The 19,888-nt window shown below is 38.7% G+C and overlaps 1 protein-coding gene across 1 annotated transcript; it reads left to right on the top strand.

The window, feature by feature from the left end:
* Positions 1 to 729: 729 nt before the first annotated feature.
* On the top strand, positions 730 to 19,697 carry LOC149021568 (U-box domain-containing protein 34-like). The gene is made up of 9 exons (XM_089149802.1): positions 730 to 1,197; positions 15,603 to 15,724; positions 15,808 to 15,923; positions 16,817 to 16,938; positions 17,040 to 17,311; positions 17,615 to 17,716; positions 17,879 to 18,307; positions 18,417 to 19,163; positions 19,266 to 19,697. The coding sequence occupies exons 1-9, from the start codon at positions 1,017 to 1,019 to the stop codon at positions 19,449 to 19,451; spliced, it is 2,277 nt and encodes a 758-aa protein (XP_089005928.1). The 5' UTR covers positions 730 to 1,016; the 3' UTR covers positions 19,452 to 19,697.
* Positions 19,698 to 19,888: the final 191 nt, after the last annotated feature.

The following is a 19,888-nucleotide window of genomic DNA, read 5'->3' as shown; positions in this document are numbered from 1 at the left end:
TTTATTTTATTTATTTATACGGATACAATTTGGTCGAACTCTACTCCTTGACTTCATCAGCTGGTTGTTTATGATTTTTATGACTTTTCCTGCCTTCAATAAAACTTATCCTCATTAAGAAAACCTAAAAAAATAATATTATGTTGTGACTGGAATTTTTATGCCCGACTTTGACGATAGACTTGTATCAACATATTTTGGTCGGCGACCCGAAAAATATTTTTAGAGATCTAAAGATGGAAGTAGAGGCTCAAGCCTAGAGCCCATCACTGATCTCGGTTTATAGAAGAGTTGGGTATGGTACGACCTGACCTAATGGATCAACCCGTTCACTGGATTGGAATCTATGAATGTGTATTTTATGTTCACCTATGAGATTATTGAGAGATTTGAATTTTTTCACTTTACGATTCTGAGCGAAAATTCTTGTAATGTCGTTCTTAGCGTTCGGTTGTGTGATCTCCGCTTTGTTTTTCTTCCATACAATGAACAATTCTTCCTCTTTATCCGTAGACATAGTACACTGTATTGGCATGTGAACCATGTCAAAACTACATAAATTTTTATTTTGTTTGTATTTTAACAAAAAAAAAGTTAATAAATAAATAAATAAATAATTAAAGGATAAAAAAGGGTGCATTTTGAATAAACCTTCATTTACAAAGAGGAAAACATTCCTTGAATAAAATGAGTGCAAGAGGGATATTCGGATGTCTCTGTCGAACTGGTCCTTAGTCAACTGGAAAGGCAAGAGAAGTAGACAACACTTAACACATGATTGGTCTGCTAAGGAACGGGCCCACCTAAAGTGACATTTTTCATTTCGCTTCGAGCGAAACCGGAGCATATATAAACCTAGCAAAAGAAGATAACAGTGGTCATCGTAAATCAGCAAGGCTCTTTGGATCCATTTGCTCTTCTTCACCTTGGAGCCTCTCTTGCTTCGCTTTCCAAGTCGTCGAACGCAGTCAACCCTAAAATCAAGCATCAACAGCTAAGTTCGGGGTTGAGTTGCCATGAGTAGCAGCGATGGAGCGTCGACGGCTGCGGCGACGACGACAAAGAACACCGTTGCAGTGGCCGTGAGCGGCAGACGCCGACGTGCTTTCCGTTGGGCCTTGGCGAATCTCGTGCCTCATGCCGATCGCTTCGTGCTCATTCATGTCATGCCTGTTATCGATTCAATTCCCACACCATGTAATTACGACTCTCTCCACTCCTGAATCATCTCTTTCACTAATACAATATATATATATATTTGTTTAATAATAATTAATTATTATTATTTCTGGTCGAGCTGAAATATCTGGTTGTTCTTGGATGTTTGTTGATCTGTAATGGCTCAGATGCTTCTTTCTTTTCCTTTAATTTCGCTTCTCCCTCTCCAAGAGCTTATATGTGAAATAGGAAGAAATCTGTGGTCTAGTAGTACTAAATATTAATTCCTCTGTAACGATTGCGAACAACAGGTGTTCTGAGTCTGAATCCTAAATTTCTAAGGCGAATACAAATCTCTTTCTATGAAACATGGGAGTAACCTCATGATCTTCTTAACTTGAACGGATTCTGAAATGTGTGTTTTGGGGTACGGTTGATTTAATTAATAATTAGATCAAACGTGTCCTAAATCTCTAATTTATACTTAGTGATCCAAAAATTAGCACTGACCAGGATTAGTTCTCAGCTTTTCATTAGAAGCTGCTCTTATCTTCCTTCTGGATTGATGCTAAACAGTTGATTCATTGAGAATAGAATAACAGAAAATAATGATACATGTACTCATCAACATCTGCTTTTCATACTGCAACCATAAAATTTCAAGAGGAGAAGAGCCAATGGTAGCTTAATCAAAATGATGTGCTTGATTAGATTTCCTCAGGAAATTGACCATCTCCCTTGTGTCAAAAGAAGCAGCTGCTTATATATGTGGAAAAGTACTCTAGTTTATGCGCAAACTGCAGGTTGTTACCCATCTCTTCTGGAAGCTTAGAATCCATCATAAAAGTTTTTTTTTTAATTTTTTCCTTTTTAAAAACATGTCATTTCTAATACTTGCATTCCTTTTAGAAGATAAGTGAGCTGGTGCCTTCTAAGACCATAAGACCATAATCTTACTCATGGCCTATATATGGCATTACCTGAGGTAAGGAGCTAAAACACTTAAACGAGATAATAATGCCTGTGGTAAAAGGTCAAGAGCTCATGTTAGATGTGGTTCATCTAACATCCAGGGGGGAAAAAATTGTACCCAAAGGTTAATCTGTTGTAGCCTAAATCCTCAAAACTGAATTCCAATCTTGGTATTTGTTGCAGATATAGAGGAATGTACTTTATTCATCCTGCTAAAATCTTGTCAAGTTTATTTCTGCACCAAATGCTGAACATACTTTAAAAGAACGGGCCACTCTGTTGTAGCAGGAATAGAACCCTACCAATGGCTATCTAAATCCAACGCAAAATTACATTATATGTCTTAAACTTACTAACGAACTCCGGAACTGAAAAAAGATCTGACACTTCTGAGTATATGATTAATACCCATTCTTACTCTAGCAGTGAAAACATTCAGGATATGAGAAACAAAGGAATTATGCATATTTTAACAACAGCGTATTAATCTTAAGGGGGGGGGGGGGGGGGGAAGGGAAACAAACAACAAATGAGAGAAAAATCGCACTAGACACAGTGTTATCTGATTGAAAACAGTAACTTATTATATTGATTGGCGACTTGCATTTATAGACTCAAATGTTGATCTCTCAGGTAACCCAAGACTCCTAACTTCTCACATTACTGGACAATATATTTTCCCCCCAGAGTTAATTACTTACTAAGCTAACAGTCTCTGAGATATTTCAGTGTATTAACTTAAGAAGGCATAATTTAATTGAAAGGTTCATATAGGTGTTACCATTTTGGAAATAGTATACAGTCAGCTGGACAGGCACCATATACTAGTTGCAGTCCATGAGTAAGTCTTCCTTCTAATATGGCTATCTGGAAATCCACGAATCTTACCATAGAGTAAAACTAATTTTTTTCCCCGTTAGAAGTAGTAATCATGATACGCTAAAAATACTAGTGCTTGATTACTCTATATGACTGAATTAGAATAAAACTAATCAGTATCAAATGGTTGCTAAGAGAAGAAGAAAGTAAAAGTGCAAGAAAGCAAACCAACTGGCAAAAGAATACTCTAATTTGTTGCTAAGAATGTGTTAAAATAAAGTAAGCTATGTAAATTACAACCTAGTCCTCAGGTTATGTATATTTTTGCACAGATATTTCGATATAAAAATGTTTAAGACAGAAAAATGTAAGAATATTTTGAATAGATATAACCATTTTGATATAAAGCTATCATCCATAAAACTGCAAATAATGGAAATCAAATCTTTTCTTTATTCTACATGGACACGAAATGTCAAAATAAATTTGAGAAAACAAAGGACTAATAAGAATATCATGACAACGAAAGGAAGAACAGATGCTTCCCTAGCTCCCATACTTCACATTAAACATGAGAGAAGTACTTGCAACTGGGAATCATATTCTAAAGCTGCGAGAATAAGGGACCAAACCATAAATACCATAGAAGAGGAGAAAACTTGATAGAAACAACTGATGCAGCTATAAAGGAAGCACCATCAAAGTATTATAAGCCATCAACCTCATGTTACACTAGTCATTCTCTTTGCTTAGATGTTCTTAGAAAAAACATAAGAGGGATAAAAAAAAATAACAAAGCAGCTTATTGTCCCAGTAAATTCACTGTATAAAGAAGATCGGGGAACATGAAGTGCTGAAAACAAAGATAGAGAGGAACAAAGGGATACAACATCATGATCAGAAACTTGGGTAGAAGAACTATCAACAAGAGTGACTTTAGACCGATGACAATATTTTTCAAAAGTGGTAGTCGTGTAGCCTTATTTTGAACGGTTCAACTGAGGACCGATTCTGCCAACACCCAAGACAGTCATAAAGAACCAACTGGGTGAGCTTGAATTGCTGGGGAATTAAGGATTGCTGTTTTAGGGTTTTTTGAAGGTAGCAATAGGATGACGCTAGGTTTTAGCACTTAGAGTTATGGGGATTTAGCAGTCCAATTCAGGGTTCAAAAGAGATGGATGGAAGTGGGATTTCTGAAATGAGGGATTTGGGGGGAAAACTAGGGTTGAGAGAACTTTCGGATGGCTGACTGTTTAGAGCTGAAACTTGAATCAAGTGGCTAGGCTGGGTTGGTGGTTTCAGCCAAAAAATCGGCAGATTCTAATGGTGGGAAGGGTTTGATCTGAAAATCTACAGAAAAATTGGGTTTGGATGAAATTAGGGCTGAAGGGTTCTGGGGTTTTAATGAACAGAAAGGGCTGGAATTGGATTGAAAGCTTGGGTTCTTAGGATGACTTAGGTTTCCAATATGAAGGTTTTCTGATGGTAATGTATGATGGAGCTAAAGATGGGCATGTTAGGATTAGGAATTGGTATGAGCAGTTTAATGGAAAGGATTAAAATAAAATTAAGGGCAAGAGAAAGGTGAGGGAGATTTTAGAGCCCTTCACCAAAGCAGCAGGCCCATAATGGTAGATCAAAGGTGTAGACTGATCCTACAGCCAGCTGTTGGAATTAGGATTTGAACCATCTAGCACCCCAAGGGGATCCTTTCTGGACGTCTGAACCACCAGGAAATTAATGAACTTAAAACACCAGTTGCTCTCACACAAGCAATTGCTCAAGAAAATAATGTAAAACTGAAAGAGATGCATTCGTCCATCGAGTGGGTGCAAGCAGATCGCTTAGCTGACTTACAATTGGAGTCCTTTTACCAAATAGGACAAGACTTAGACTTGGGACAGTATTAGAGAATTGACTAACTTGAACAGCTCATAACCCCCTACACATGGAGGTGGTCATACTTAAACTAATTTCCTAGTCATGTGGCCACTTAAGTGAGTCACATGATCACATTGGTCCAAAAACAAACCTGGTCCAAGTGGCCAACCAATTTTAATAGAAGAGCAGCAGTAAAAAAGGTTGGGGGGGGGGGGGGGGGAATATAGACTCCTATACTCTACTACTAGTTCTACTGTTTGTAGTACCACTTAGGAAGTCTCTTCTTGGACTTCTTGCAGATGTAGGTCTGTGGATCTGCATCAGGTAAACATATCTGACTTGCTGGTCGTATCCAAGGATGTCAACTGCAGACAGAAAATGTTTACTGAGACCAAGTTGGACTGATTATGTTGGGATGATAACTCATTGTAGATTGCTTCACTTTTTTGCTTTAAAAAGTTAAAAGTGTTTGATAATGAAAAGAGAAAGAAACAAAGACCTAGATTCCAAATGAACAAATTCAAACTCTAAAAGGATAGGGCTTCTTCCAATACCTAAGAATTCCATTGGACCTAGAAATGATACATTGGAAGAATATTTTGGGTCTTCCAATATCAGTAGGTTGATTGTTTTTCCTCCTGTATCTTCCAAAAAGGTAAAAGATCTCTAGAGTTATTTCCACATCCAAAAGTGAGTACTTGGCTTCTCCCAGTAGCTAATGAGTTTATAATGCCTGAAGCTAACACAGTTTCGTGATGGTGGAGGAACCGGATCAGAAAAAGAGCACGTCTAGTTGTAAAATAGCTAATGAAATTAGGCTGAGTTTAATTTCAATTCAAATAAGGGAACAAAGTGATCTAACCTGGGTTGGACCCCCCAAAAATTGGCCCAAAAATCCAGAACCAAGAAGTTGCCTAAAGCTGGCCAAACTACCCCAGGGTCTCATTTTACTCCCCACAATCCCAGGGTCAGGCATCTACTTCTATTTGTTTTTTGGTCTATCAATTGTGAGTTATTTAAGAGTTTTAGATGAAGTTAATTAATTAGTTGGTTGGTTGGTTATGATATGGTTGTTTGTTATTGGGGATAAGGGTTTTTATGAGTTAGTTTTATTCTAAAAATTAGTAATTGGGTCCTTATTTAGGAAGTATTTGTTAACTTAAAGTCCAAGTTATGAGGTAGTTGGATCCCTATTAGTTAGGGAAGCCTTAGTTGAGTAGTTTGGGTTTTGAAGGCTATAAATAACCTAGTCGATGGTTGTAATTTTCAGACGAGTTTTGATGAAGAAAGTTATGATTTTAAGAATGGACTTGAGGAAAGTCGTCGGATCCTGAGTTGGGGGACCTGCGGCTGGGTTTGAGATAATTTTCCTGCAATTTTAGCTTTCTTCTTTTTTCTCGTTCAATCTTTCAAGCACAGTCCAGCAAGCTGTTATGGTTTACAAATAAGTACAGAAGGGTCCCCACCCCTTTCCCACACCCCCTCAACCATCACACCCCTATTTCAGCCCCTCTCCAGCTTCTGTGCATAACAATAGCACCATTCCCTCACCCCTGCAAGCCCTGGTAACCCCTCCCCTTGCTGTTTCAGACCCTTAGGAGCCTTCCCACCCCCATTCGGTTCTGTGTCTTGATAGAAATCAAGAAACCAGAAAAAATTTCAGACTTTTCTGCACCTGGTAAAGGACTTCTAGATCCTGACAACCGTAATTTCTGTTATCAATCAGACCCAATTAGTGCTGGTTCCTATCTAGAAGACACTGGTATAGTTAACCCAAACCTTGGGTTACATTATTGGTATCAGAGCTACCAGTTCCAACACTTCTTTAGGAGTCCTTACGCAGCATAGATGAAGCAGCAAGCATGGAGGAACCAACTAGGGACCACTCACCATCATATCTATAAGGGGGTACGACAACCACAGAGACCTCCAGAGATGTACGAGTTAGAAACATATGATGGTTTCAAAGACCTCCAGGTGTTTTATGAGTGGTTGCTTGATCTAAACAAGTACTTTGATTGGCCTTATTACTCAAAGAATGGTTAGATGAGGTTTGCATAGAGATACTTGGTGGGATACACTTGTGAACGGTGGAGCTACAATAGGGAGCAGCTGTGGTAGGGGACACTAAGCCAATCACTTGGGAAGAGATGTCAAAGGTGTTGAGCCCATTACTCTTCCCACAAGAACACCCAGTCAGGCGACACCAACAACGATACTCCCAAAAGTTCACTGCACTTCATAGAAGAGATCATGAGGTCTGGTACAGAAGAGCAAGTGACAGGTCTTACTGCACTCACGATTATGATTAAGAGGTACACATTCATTGAAAGATTATCCATAGGAGGGATCCACCACCCACCAATTCTCCTTCAAAATTGTCACCACCTCCTAAGACAGAGTACAACAAGGGATCCTACACCAACAAAGATTACTTAGCCAATGAGTGTCCTCAAAGAAGGGGGGATACAGTCTCCCAAAGCCTTTAACCAATTCTTGAAGAGGTCCTTTGGTGCCCTTTAGAAGCAATCCCCAGAAGAGATTTATACAGACAAAGCCAAGACAAAGAAGGACCTAGCCCATGGTCCTAGCAACCAAAGGAGTCAGGGCACCCACTCCACCAGAGATGACAGATATAAGGCTCATGCCAGCACCACTCCTGTTCAAAATTGGACCTCCTTTTGAGTCTCCAATTTCTAGGTGAAGATACCACACACCTTCTCAAGGCTATTACTACAGTAATGGTAAAGGTGTTGATAGAGAAAGGCTCCCAAGGCATGGCTATCGACTCCAGCATTCCTCCTAGGGCTCCTGACACATAGGCCCCTAGGATTGAAGATTTCATTGCCACCGATCATATCTTCCAAGGTTATGTCAGGGAAAGGTGCAAGCAATGAATGACACACCTACTACTTCCTCCCTACTGCAAGATGAGAGGACGAGTGAACATGGAAGCCCTCCAAAGGGTTGATTCTTATTCACAAGACAAGCACATTCATCAGCAGATGAATATTTTCAAGAAGGGGAGAACTGATGTAACCTGGGTTGGAACCCCAAAAATTGGGCCTAAGAATCCAGACCCAAGAAGTTGCCTAAAGCTGGCTGAACTACCCCAGGGGGTATTTTGGTCATTTCCCAGCCCCCTTTTATGGGTCTCGTTTTACTCCCCACGATCCCAGGTTCAAGGTCAACTTTTATTTCTTATTTTGGTTAGTCAATTGTGAGTTATTTAAGAGTTTTAGATGAAGTCAGTTAGCTAGTTGGTTATGATAAGGTAGGTTGGTTCGGATAAGGGTCCTTATCTCAAGGGACTTCATCTCTGAGAGTTAGTTTTATGAAATTAGCAATTGAGTCCTTATTTAGTAAGTATTTGCTAACTTAAAGTCCAAGTTATGAGGCAGTTGGATCCCTATTAGTTAGGGAATCCTTTATTGAGTTAGTTTGGGTTTTGAAGGCCATAAATAGCCTAGTCGATGGTTGTAATTTTCATATGGATTTTGATGGATAAAGTTATGATTTTAAGAATGGACTTGAGAGAAGTCATGGGATCCCGAGATGGGTGACTTGTGGCTGGGTTTGAGATAGTTTTTTCTGCAAATTTAGCTTTCTTCCTTTTCTCTTTCAATCTTTCAAGCACAGTCCAGCAAAATGTTACAGTTTACAAGTACAGAAGTGTCCCCACCCCTTTCCCACCTCCCCCAAGCCGTTGCACCCCTACTCCAGCCCATCTCAAGCTTCTGCGCATAACAGTAGCACCATTCACTCGCCCGTGCAAGTCCTAGTTACCCCTCTCCTTGCTGTTTCAAACCCTTAGGAGCCTTCCCACCCCCATTCGGTTCTCTGTCTTGATAGAAATCAAGAAACCAGGAAAATTTTCAGACTTTCCTGCACCTAGTAGAAGACTTCTAGATCCTGAACACCTTAATTTCTGTTAGCAGTCAGACCCAATTAGTGCTGGTTCGTATCTAGAATATCCTGGTATAGTTAACCCATACCCTGGGTTACATTACAAAGAGTTTATTACATTATAAAGTTTCCATTGCTAGGATTCCAATTTGATCTCCTTCCATAACTCACCAGCAGCAGCTAGTTCAGGGCTCCATTTGCAAGCCTCATGGATGATTTCATTACCCTGACAAGCAAGATCACATTATTTGTTATGAGGTTGTACATACACTTGCAGGGCTACTTGATTAGCTACAGGACCCTTCTTTTCAGTTCAAAAAACTAATGCCATTTATTTAATGATTCAGCTGATTTTGAACCAATAAACCATTGGTTTTTAACTGATTAGAACCTGTATGCTAGTCAATCAAAAAAATCAGTTGTTTTGTAGTGGATTTATACCATATAAATATATTTAGTATGTTTTATTTCTTGAGTCGCAACTTAAGAAATAATGCGGTTCAAGACTAGCAAAAATAGTTACACAACCAATCGGATCCAGAATTGTTAAGTCAACAATCAGTTGACCACAAAACCAAAACAGAAACATATTTATTGAAATGATTTAACAAAACGATTAAAGAAGGTGTGAAAAATCTTAGAATCATATCATAATATTTTATTAGTATCTTTAATCTAAGTAGATCAGATTGTAATATTCTATTACAGCTATTTTTCTTATTGTATTTTTCTATTCTAGGTAGATTACTCATTTATTGCAATCTTCTATTCTAGGTAGATTTCTCATTTATTGTAATCTTCTATTCTAGGTAGATTTATCATTTATTGTAATCTTCTATTGTAGGTAGATTTATCATTTATTGTAATCTTCTATTCTAGGTAGATTTCTCATTTATTGTAATCTTCTATTCTAGGTAGATTTCTCATTTATTGTAATCTTCTATTCTAGGTAGATTTCTCATTTATTCTAATCTTCTAGGTAGGATATTCTTTCCTATTTCATAGATAGCAGCTGTGTATATATTGATTGTAAAGTTCTGAATAATACACACAAGAATAAAACACTTCAATTCCTATTTCGTCATGGCATCAGAGCCAACCAATCTTGGGATTGCTGTTCAGCTTTCAGGCCTTCATTGCCTTTAATCTCTAGTGTTTCCGCCACACAGAGATTATTCTTCCTTTGGCCTTTATCGCCATTCTTTATTCAGCTTTGTTCTGTTTTTTTTGTTCCTTACCTGAAAAACAGATTTTTTCTTTCTCCGTCTTGTCTGTCGTTCTACTGCATCTTTGGTTACTGTTTCACATACTATTTTTAAGCACCTACAAAGAGTATGTCAGAACCAAGAGAGGTTACTTCCGGGACTGCATTTGATTAGACAATAAAAAATCTGCAGAATGGAGAATTGCAGAATATTCAATTTGCTTACAGGCTCGATGGAAGAAATTATTTAAAATGGTCTCAACTCATTCGGACCATTCTGAAGGGCAAAGGAAAGATGAGCCACCTGATTGGAGATGGACCGAAACCAGGAGATCCAAAATATGAAGCATGGGACGAAGAAGATTCTATGATTATGGCATGGATGTGGAATTCTATGATTCCAGAAATCAGTGATACATGCATGTTCTTGGCAACTGCCAAAGACATCTGGGAGGCTATCCAACAGACGTATTATAAGGAGAGAGATGGGGCCCAAGTCTATGAGGTCAAGGTTAGTAGCAACCAAACAAAGAAATAAAACAGTTACAGAATATGCCAACCAGCTGAAAGCTTTGTGGCAAGAGTTGGATCATTACCGAGTCATCAAGACGAAATGCTCTGAGGATGCTGGAGTAGTAAAGCAGTATATTGAGCAAGATAGAGTCTATGATTTTTTGGTTGGGTTAAATCCTGAGTTTGACCAAATAAGGGTTCAGATAGATGTGCCGTGTTTCAATGAAGTTGTAGCATTGGTTCGAGGGGAAGAGAGCAGAAGAGGACTGATGTTAGAGCCTACAAGTGTTGATAGTTCAGCAATGGTATCTCAAGGAGGAGAGCATTCAACTCCCACAACTGACAAGGCATTTGCTATTGAAAGTGGGAAAATTGGGCAATCCAAACAGCAAAACAGAGACAATCTATGGTGTACCTATTGCAAGAAAGCTCGTCACACACGAGAAAGATGCTGGAAACTTCATGGTAAACCTCCTAGCCGAGAGTGGGGGCACAAAGGAGACCAATCTGGAAATAATGGTCAGGCGCATGTTACATCTGCACAGCAACCTGAAGCCACTAATAAAGAGGTTGCTAGCCTTAATCAGGAGGACATAGAACGTATAAAAACTCTTTTGAGCAACCTTAACAAAAAACTAGGTACATGTTCTTTGGCATATTCAGGTGAGTTTCCACTTTCTATTGGATTAAATGTCTTTAGTAATTCTCTTTCAAGCCCCTAGATCATAGATTCAGGTGCAACTGACCACATGACACACTCACCAAATCTTTTCACCACATATTCTCCCTGTCCAAGTAGTAGGAAGATAGCTACTGCTGATGGCTCATTAACTACTGTGGCTGGAACTGGAAATATTGAGCTCAACTCCTCCCTCACCTTGAAAAATGTCCTACATGTTCCTAGACTATCTACAAATCTAGTTTCTGTGAAGAAACTCACGCAAGATTTACATTGTAATGTAGTATTTCACCATAGTCATTGTGTATTTCAAGACAAGGATTCGGGGAGGACGATTGGACATGCTAGAGAAAGGGATGGACTCTACTACCTTGAGGCACCAAGCCAATCACATGCTACTAATGGTAGTCCTTCTCAAACCAATAAAGAAAAAATCTGGCTTTACCATCATAGACTTGGACATCCTTCCTTTAGGGTAATCAGTCTTTTGTTTCCTTCTTTGTTTCAAGGCATACATGTTGATGAGTTTAATTGTGATGTGTGTGAGCTTGCTAAACACAAGCGTGTACCACTTCCTTTAAGCAAGAAAAGAAGTTCCATCCCCTTTTATCTCATTCATAGTGATATTTGGGGTCCTTCTAGAGTTCCTAATGTGTCTGGGGCTAGGTGGTTTGTGTCATTCATTGATGATTGCACTCGTGTCTCATGGATTTTTCTACTCAAAAACAAATCCGACGTTAGTTGTGTTCTTCCCAACTTCCATTCCATGGTTAAAAACCAATTTGGAGTTAATATAAAAAGATTTAGATCTGATAATGCCAGAGACTATTTCAATCAAATTCTAACTCCATTCTTTCAAAGGGAGGGAATTATACATGAGTCATCGTGCGTTAATACCCCACAACAAAACGGAGTAGCTGAACGGAAAAATGGCCACCTTCTTGATGTAACTAGAGCCTCCCTATTCCAACACAATGTGCCTAAGCCATTTTGGGGGGAAGCAGTCCTCGCAGCAACTCATCTCATAAATCGGATGCCTTCAAGAGTCTTAGGATTCAAGAGTCCAATGGATGTCCTTTCCCAGTTCTACCCAAACCTACAAATGACAAATAACCTTATTCCTCGAATTTTTGGGTGTGTCTCATTTGTTCATATTCATGGACCACATCGGGGTAAATTAGATCCTAGAGCACTCAAATGTTTATTTATAGGATATTCCTCCACTCAAAAGGGCTATAAGTGCTATCACCCTCCTTCAAAAAGGTTCTATGTTTCCATTGATGTCACTTTTCATGAACATAAGTCTTATTTTTCCACATCTCATCTTCAGGGGGAACATTCAATAATAGAAGATAAGAATGGGAATTCCTTACTTGACTTAGAGTTCACTCCCAAATACTTCACTATGTCACCTGAGTCAAACTGTGAACAACCTAAACTTGTGTCAGACTCACCTGTGTCAAACTGTGAACAACATGAACATATGTCAAACTTTGAAATGAAAGAGCCTACTTCTAATATTGAGCATGTGAGATTTGGCAAAGGAAAGGTGTTCTCAAGGAAGAAGAATCTTGTTCCAGAATCAGTGCAAGTTCAAGACTCCAATCCAAATTCTGGAAATGAGGTACAAATGACTAATCCTTCACTACAAACCGAATCTGATGTGCCCACAGATAGTAATGAACTAGACCTTCCTATTGCCATTAGGAAAGGCACTAGAGAATGCACAACGAAACCCATGTACCCTCTTGCCCAATTCTTGTCCTTTAAACATTTTTCCCCATCTCATAGAGCCTTTCTGGTAAGTTTAAACACCATTGCCATTCCTAACAACTTATCTGAGGCTTTATCCAATAAGGAGTGGAAGCAAGCTATGAATGTGGAGATGGAAGCATTAGAAAGCAATGGAACCTGGGAACTTGTAAGGTTACCAGAAGGGAAGAAACCTGTGGGGTGCAAATGGGTCTATACATTGAAGTATTGAGTAGATGGATCTTTAGAAAGGTACAAAGCAAGGTTGGTAGCCAAGGGCTACACCCAAACTTACGGGATTGACTACCTTGAAACATTTGCTCCAGTTGCAAAAATGAATACTGTCAGAATCTTACTATCCTTGGCGGCAAATTATGGTTGGGACTTACAACAGTTTGATGTTAAAAATGCATTCTTGCATGGTGAACTAAAGGAAGAAATTTACATGGAGGTTCCACCGGGTTATGAGAATGATTTAGCTGCTAATATTGTATGCAAGTTAAAAAAAGGCCTTATATGGACTCAAACAGTCACCACGGGCATGGTTTGGCAGATTTACTAAAGTCATGATTAGTATGGGTTACAAGCAAAGTCAAGGAGACCATACATTGTTCATCAAGCACTCATCATCAGGGGGAGTCACGGCACTACTTGTGTATGTTGATGACATAATAGTGACAGGAAATGAAGAAAAAGAGAAACAAAATTTGACTCAATGCTTGGCTAAGGAATTTGAGATCAAGGCTTTAGGAAGATTAAAATACTTCCTTGGCATTGAAGTTGCTCACTCTCAACAAGGCATTTTCATCTCTCAACAAAAGTATATCACTGATCTCCTTAAAGAAACAGGAATGGCCGCGTGTAAACCAGCAAGCACTCCAATAGATCCCAACAGTAAACTTGGGAATGCAGAAGAAGATGTTGTTGTGGACCGAGAGATGTATCAAAGACTAGTAGGAAGAGTAATCTACTTGTCTCACACAAGGCCCGACATAGCATATGCAGTTAGTGTAATCAGCCAATTCATGCACAGTCCAAAGGAAATTCACTTGCATGCAGCTCACCGTGTGCTACAATATTTAAAAGGGACGCCAAGGAAAGGCCTTTTATTTAGAAGGAATAAAGGAATGATACTAGAAGCATACACTGATGCTGATTATGCAGGGTCAGTAGTAGATAGAAGGTCAACCACAGGATATTGCACCTTTCTTGGTGGCAATCTTATGACATGGAGGAGCAAGAAGCAGAATGTTGTGGCCCGGTCAAGTGCAGAAGCCGAATTTCGTGCAATGGCTCAAGGAATATGTGAATTACTTTGGTTGAAGATTATCTTAGAAGACCTAAAGGTTGAATGGGGTGGACCAATGAGACTCTACTATGACAACAAATCAGCAATCAGTATAGCACATAACCCTATTCAACATGACCGAACCAAGCACATTGAGATTGACAGACACTTCATCAAAGAGAAGCTAGATAGCGGACTGATTTGTACGCCGTATGTGTCTACACATAGTCAACTTGCTGATGTACTTACTAAAGGATTGAGCAGCTCAGCCTTTCAAAAATGCATATCCAAGCTGGGAATGGAGAATGCCTATTCACCAGCTTGAGGGGGAGTGTGGAAAATCTTAGAATCATATCATAATATTTTATTAGTATCTTTAATCTAAGTAGACCTGATTGTAATATTCTATTACAGCTATTTTTCTTATTGTATTTTTCTATTCTAGGTAGATTACTCATTTATTGCAATCTTCTATTCTAAGTAGATTTCTCATTTATTTTAATCTTCTATTCTAGGTAGATTTATCATTTATTGTAATCTTCTATTCTAGGTAGATTTCTCATTTATTGTAATCTTCTATTCTAGGTAGATTTCTCATTTATTCTAATCTTCTAGGTAGGATATTTTTTCCTATTTCATAGATAGCAGCTGTGTATATATTGATTGTAAAGTTCTGAATAATACACACAAGAATAAAACACTTCAATTCCTATTTCGTCAAAAGGTTTAGCATGACCTTTATTAATTTCTTTTGGAAGAGGATATCAAAACCATTGAATCAATGTTTTGGTTTTTGTTTTTACCTTTTACATCATGAACCAAGTGAAAACCAAACCATTAACTGGAACCAAACTGATTAGCACCCTTAATCATATGAGAGGAGGCACCTGAATAAATTATCCAAGTGGAAGGAGATGAAGCGGCTACAAGTGCAGCTTTACCTGTTTGCAGTAGTGTAGGAGTTGATGAGGATGAGGTGGATGACTGAATCCCAAGTTGCTACTCTCTTATCTGAAGATTGTAATAATCATCACTTTTTTTTGGTTGATGTAATAATATCACACAACAGTTATTAGATGGCACCATTTCAAAGTCACTACCACCCACAACCACCATTTTTGGTGCTAAAATGTGGGATTGTCACTTCAAATGAAGGTGGTTGCATTTTGGTACACCAACAACATATTCTCATACATTCACTGTGAAAATTAAAAGTCCTCCGTTGTTTCTGCTTTTTATGGGAAAACAGTTCGATTAGAGATAAATCAAATTTTAAGCATTATCTTGTACACTAAACGGCTATGGGAATTCAGAACGTAATGATTTCTTTGCTGACCATCAATGCAGCCTCAATAATCTGAGGTTTAAATTCATGTTTTATTTTAAAATCAGGATTTCTTATGTCCTTGCTACCAATTGTTATACAGCTGGGCGCTACATACCAATCAAGAAACTGGAGGCCGATGTGGTAACTATGTATATGCAAGACATAAAGTTGAAATATGAGCAAATCTTCCTCCCTTTTAAGAGATTATGCAAAACAAGAGAGGTGGGTATCTTCCAGTGCTTAAGTACTGTATGCTCAAAATTGAATCACGGTAGTAGCATGATTTGAACCCACAACTTGTGTAGATGGAAACTTTGGTTCTAGAAGATGTCAATCCTGCTGCTGCACTTTTGAGATACGCATCTGAATCGGGTATTAAAAGTTTAGTTCTGGGATCCTCCTCTTCAAATTGTTTTACGAGGTACGTAGTGAGCCAAGAATGTCTTGTAAATTATTTTGCCGTGGTCCTTTATATGGATGACATTATTTAATGGTACTTTCTCATTGACTCCCTTGAGGTGTCAAATAAGTTATAAGTGTACTTTCTTGTCCTCTTTAGTATGACGTACATTTTCCCATGGCAGCTAACTCTGTCATTTACCTTTGTACTAAGAAATGTACAAGATAATGACAGGTTTTGATAATGACACAATGATACGTCACTTTTAATTTTTGTATACTGTTTCAGCCCCAACTTAAAATAAAATTTTGGAACCTATGACAAGTCAAATACTAAATACACCGAGAGAGGTGTCATTTAGAGAGTCCTTATTAATTTATTTCTTCCCCTTTGGGGGTAAAAATTTAGGTAGTCTTTTATTAATTGCATATTAATGTGGATGATAGGAAATGTTAATGTGGATGATAGCAAGTTGTGAGATTACCACACTCACATTGTCAGAAGTCTGTGGCTCAGAGTATGCCATCAGAAAACCTTGTTGTAACTGTGGTCATGCTGAGAGATTCATGTAAGAAATTGCAACCGCAGGGCCTTAAAAGTGTGATGGGTTTTATAACTCCAAGTAACTGTAGAAATTCCTCATCTTGTATTATCTGGAGCTAAGAGCACATTAGTTGAAGTAGTAACTCTCTACCCTCCCCACCCCTCTTCTAACAGATATCACTGATCATGTCTGTTACTAGGGGATACAGAAGATAAGATTGTGGTCTTATTTCTCCGTTTTACTACTTAGAGATGTTTTTGTGTGCTCCGATGCTCCACCATCTGTGGGATGAGTTGCTTGGTGTTTCAAGTTTTTCAATGAACATGAATACATGATTAGACTTCACTAAGTTATCTGGTTGCAATCCTAGGATACTGAAGGGCACAGATACATCATCTACTGTTCTGAATTCTTCTCTAGACACTTGTGACATCTACATTGTAGCAAAGCAGAATGTCATCAGAAAAGTGGCCAATGGCTTCTCTGCTGATGGTATGCTAAGACAAACTTCCACTGTAAAGTAATCTTCATTTTCTACTTACCAGCTCATGTTTCTTTGTATGCCATCATTATTATTTGATTTATCCTATCAGGGGGCAATGCTGGGCAAAGGCTGCTAACTCAAAGAGTGCATGGACAAGAACCTATTAGCTTTTACAAGCCATCTCATCATTCCTCTATTACAGGGGAAACTAAAGAAGCCTCAGAAGTGTCATCAAAAGTAGATGACAGTAATCTAAATTCTCGAACACCTAAGTATGGCAGTTTTTCAAGTAACACCACTTCAGAAGATCATCAAGGAATGGGTCAAAACATCAGAAATAGGAGCAATAATTTCATGAATTCTCTTACAGGTGGCAATCAGGTTCTACTTCTTACTTACGCCTAAAATTGCTTGAGTTGGTATTTAAGGTTTAGAGCTAACTCAAATTCTAAGAAGCACTTACCCAGCTTTGTGGAGAGGCTGTTTCACTGAATTGAACCCATGGTCACCAAGTTACAATAAAGCAACCTTATCATTGTGTCTAGGCGCATCCTTAGGAGTAGACCCAACTCTGAAGCGCAGGATTTTGAATCCCCTAGCTGACATGATATGTGCATGAAGTATCAAGTATATAAAGATGTATCAAGTTGATGCTTACTTTATTAGGTTGAATACTTTTTGCAGTCTGAGTTGCAGGCTGAAGTGGAGAAATTACGGGTAGAATTACAAGCTACCATCGCAATGTACAATCAAGCTTGTAAAGAACTGGTATACACCCAAGGCAAGGTAATTGGATTGATGTGCATTTCTATGCACATGTCCATACCAGTATGATTACACATGCATATATTTAGAATTATGTAATGGGCTTAAAGCCATCAAACTATATTTTGCAATTACGAATTATGGTTTTTGCTCCTGAGAAAACCTTTGCCACATGTTTTCCAGGTCCAGTTACTTTCTTCTGAATACCTAACAGAAACAAGAAAAGTGAATGATGTCTTGGAGAGTGAACAACATTTGAGAAAAATTGCTGCTGCAGAGAGAGCCAAGCATTTGGAAGCTGTAAAAAAAGTTGAGGAGGCAAGACAATTGCTTGATAAAGAGACCCATGAAAGACAAATGGCAGAGCAAAATGCCCTCAAAGAATCTGCAGATAGACTGAAAATGATTGACACACTAATCTTAAGTGACAAAAGGTACAGACGGTACACAAAGGATGAAATAGAAATTGCAACTGGTTACTTCTCCATTGATAAGCTGATAGGTGAGGGAGGTTACGGGAAGGTATATAAATGCAGCATTGATCACACTCCTGTGGCTGTCAAGGTTCTTTGTCCAGATGCATCTGATAAGAAAGAGGAGTTCCTGAGGGAGGTATTGTTTTCATTGTTGGCACAGATTTTTATTTCTTTTATTCTCAATGGTCGTCTAGCATGTTGTCATGTCAATTAAGCTGTGTTCTTCTAATTTTCAATGTATGTAGGTTGAAGTTCTTAGCCAGCTACGCCATCCGCACTTGGTTTTACTTCTTGGAGCCTGTCCTGAAAATGGATCTCTTGTCTATGAGTACATGGAAAATGGAAGTCTTGAGGAGTGTCTTCTCAAAAGCAAGGGCACTCCTCTTCCCTGGTCTGCTCGTTTCCGGATTGTTTTTGAAGTAGCCAGTGGGCTTGCTTTCCTACATAGTGCAAAACCAGAACCAATTGTTCATCGTGATCTGAAACCTGGTAATATCTTGTTGGACAAGAATTATGTGAGCAAGATAGGTGATGTTGGGCTGGCTAAGATCGTGTCTGAAATTGTGCCAGACAACATCACACAATACAGAGATTCCATTCTTGCCGGTACCCTCTATTATATGGATCCTGAGTACCAGAGAACAGGTACTATCAGACCAAAATCAGATCTATATGCACTTGGAGTAATCATCCTCCAATTGTTGACAGCTCGCCATCCAAATGGCTTGCTGATGGCTGTTGAAAAAGCTGATGACAAAGGCTACTTATGGCACATACTTGACAAATCAGTTACAGATTGGCCCCTCGTTGAATCGGAAGAACTAGTGCGAATTGCATTGAAATGTTGCAAGCTCCGATGCAGGGATAGGCCAGATCTGGAATCAGAAGTGTTACCAATTCTCAAAAAGCTTTCAGATATGGCAGCTGCTAGTGTTAAGTTACAAGGAAGCAATATTTATGCACCAAGCTATTACTTCTGCCCGATCCTCCAGGTGCAAAATTTTTATACAATGATCTTATGATGCAAATATTTAGTGGCCGATGTTGTGGATTATCTCTTATTTTTTTGCATCTAACTTTGGCTGCAAATACAGGAAATAATGGAAGACCCGTACATTGCAGCTGATGGATTCACCTATGAACACAGAGCAATTAAGGCATGGCTAGAGAGACATACTGTATCTCCTGTGACAGGGCTTTCAATTCCCTCTACCATGCTAATCCCAAACAAAACGTTGCGTTCAGCTATACAGGAGTGGAAAACACGAGTAATGTTCTAAAGTTAAATGAATAGGTGTGTCCTCTGCTCATTGGTTCTGGGCACAATTTCCTTCTCCACATTGATTAGCTTCCAACGAAGTGGCATGCGAAAATTGAATTTGTGCTTTGCTATGATACTCTGGTTTTTCGTAATGATGTGTATATTGCATTACATCTCGAAAGTGTCTTTTCAAATTTATTTTATTCATTTATTTACTTGCCGGGGTGCGAGTGGGTGGGGGTAAGAAATAGTATAGTGATTTATGTATGTTGAAATGTACTTGTAATGGTTTTCAATCTTTTGTAATTAGAAAGCTTTAAAAAAAAAAGGCAAACCCAGTTTTGAAAGGCTTTGAAGGCTTCTACACAAGCAGGGTCCTAGAGGGTGCGGGAATAGTCTTCCTATGCAGCTTTACCCCAGGAATTTTTGCTGAAAGAACGTTTAGAAAGCTTACAT

Source organism: Hakea prostrata, chromosome 3, assembly GCF_041222555.1.
Source record: "Hakea prostrata isolate BN-2017 chromosome 3, UWA_Hpros_2, whole genome shotgun sequence".
In the NCBI taxonomy this organism is placed as follows: Eukaryota; Viridiplantae; Streptophyta; class Magnoliopsida; order Proteales; family Proteaceae; genus Hakea; species Hakea prostrata.
This window is presented reverse-complemented; position numbering and strand designations above follow the sequence as displayed.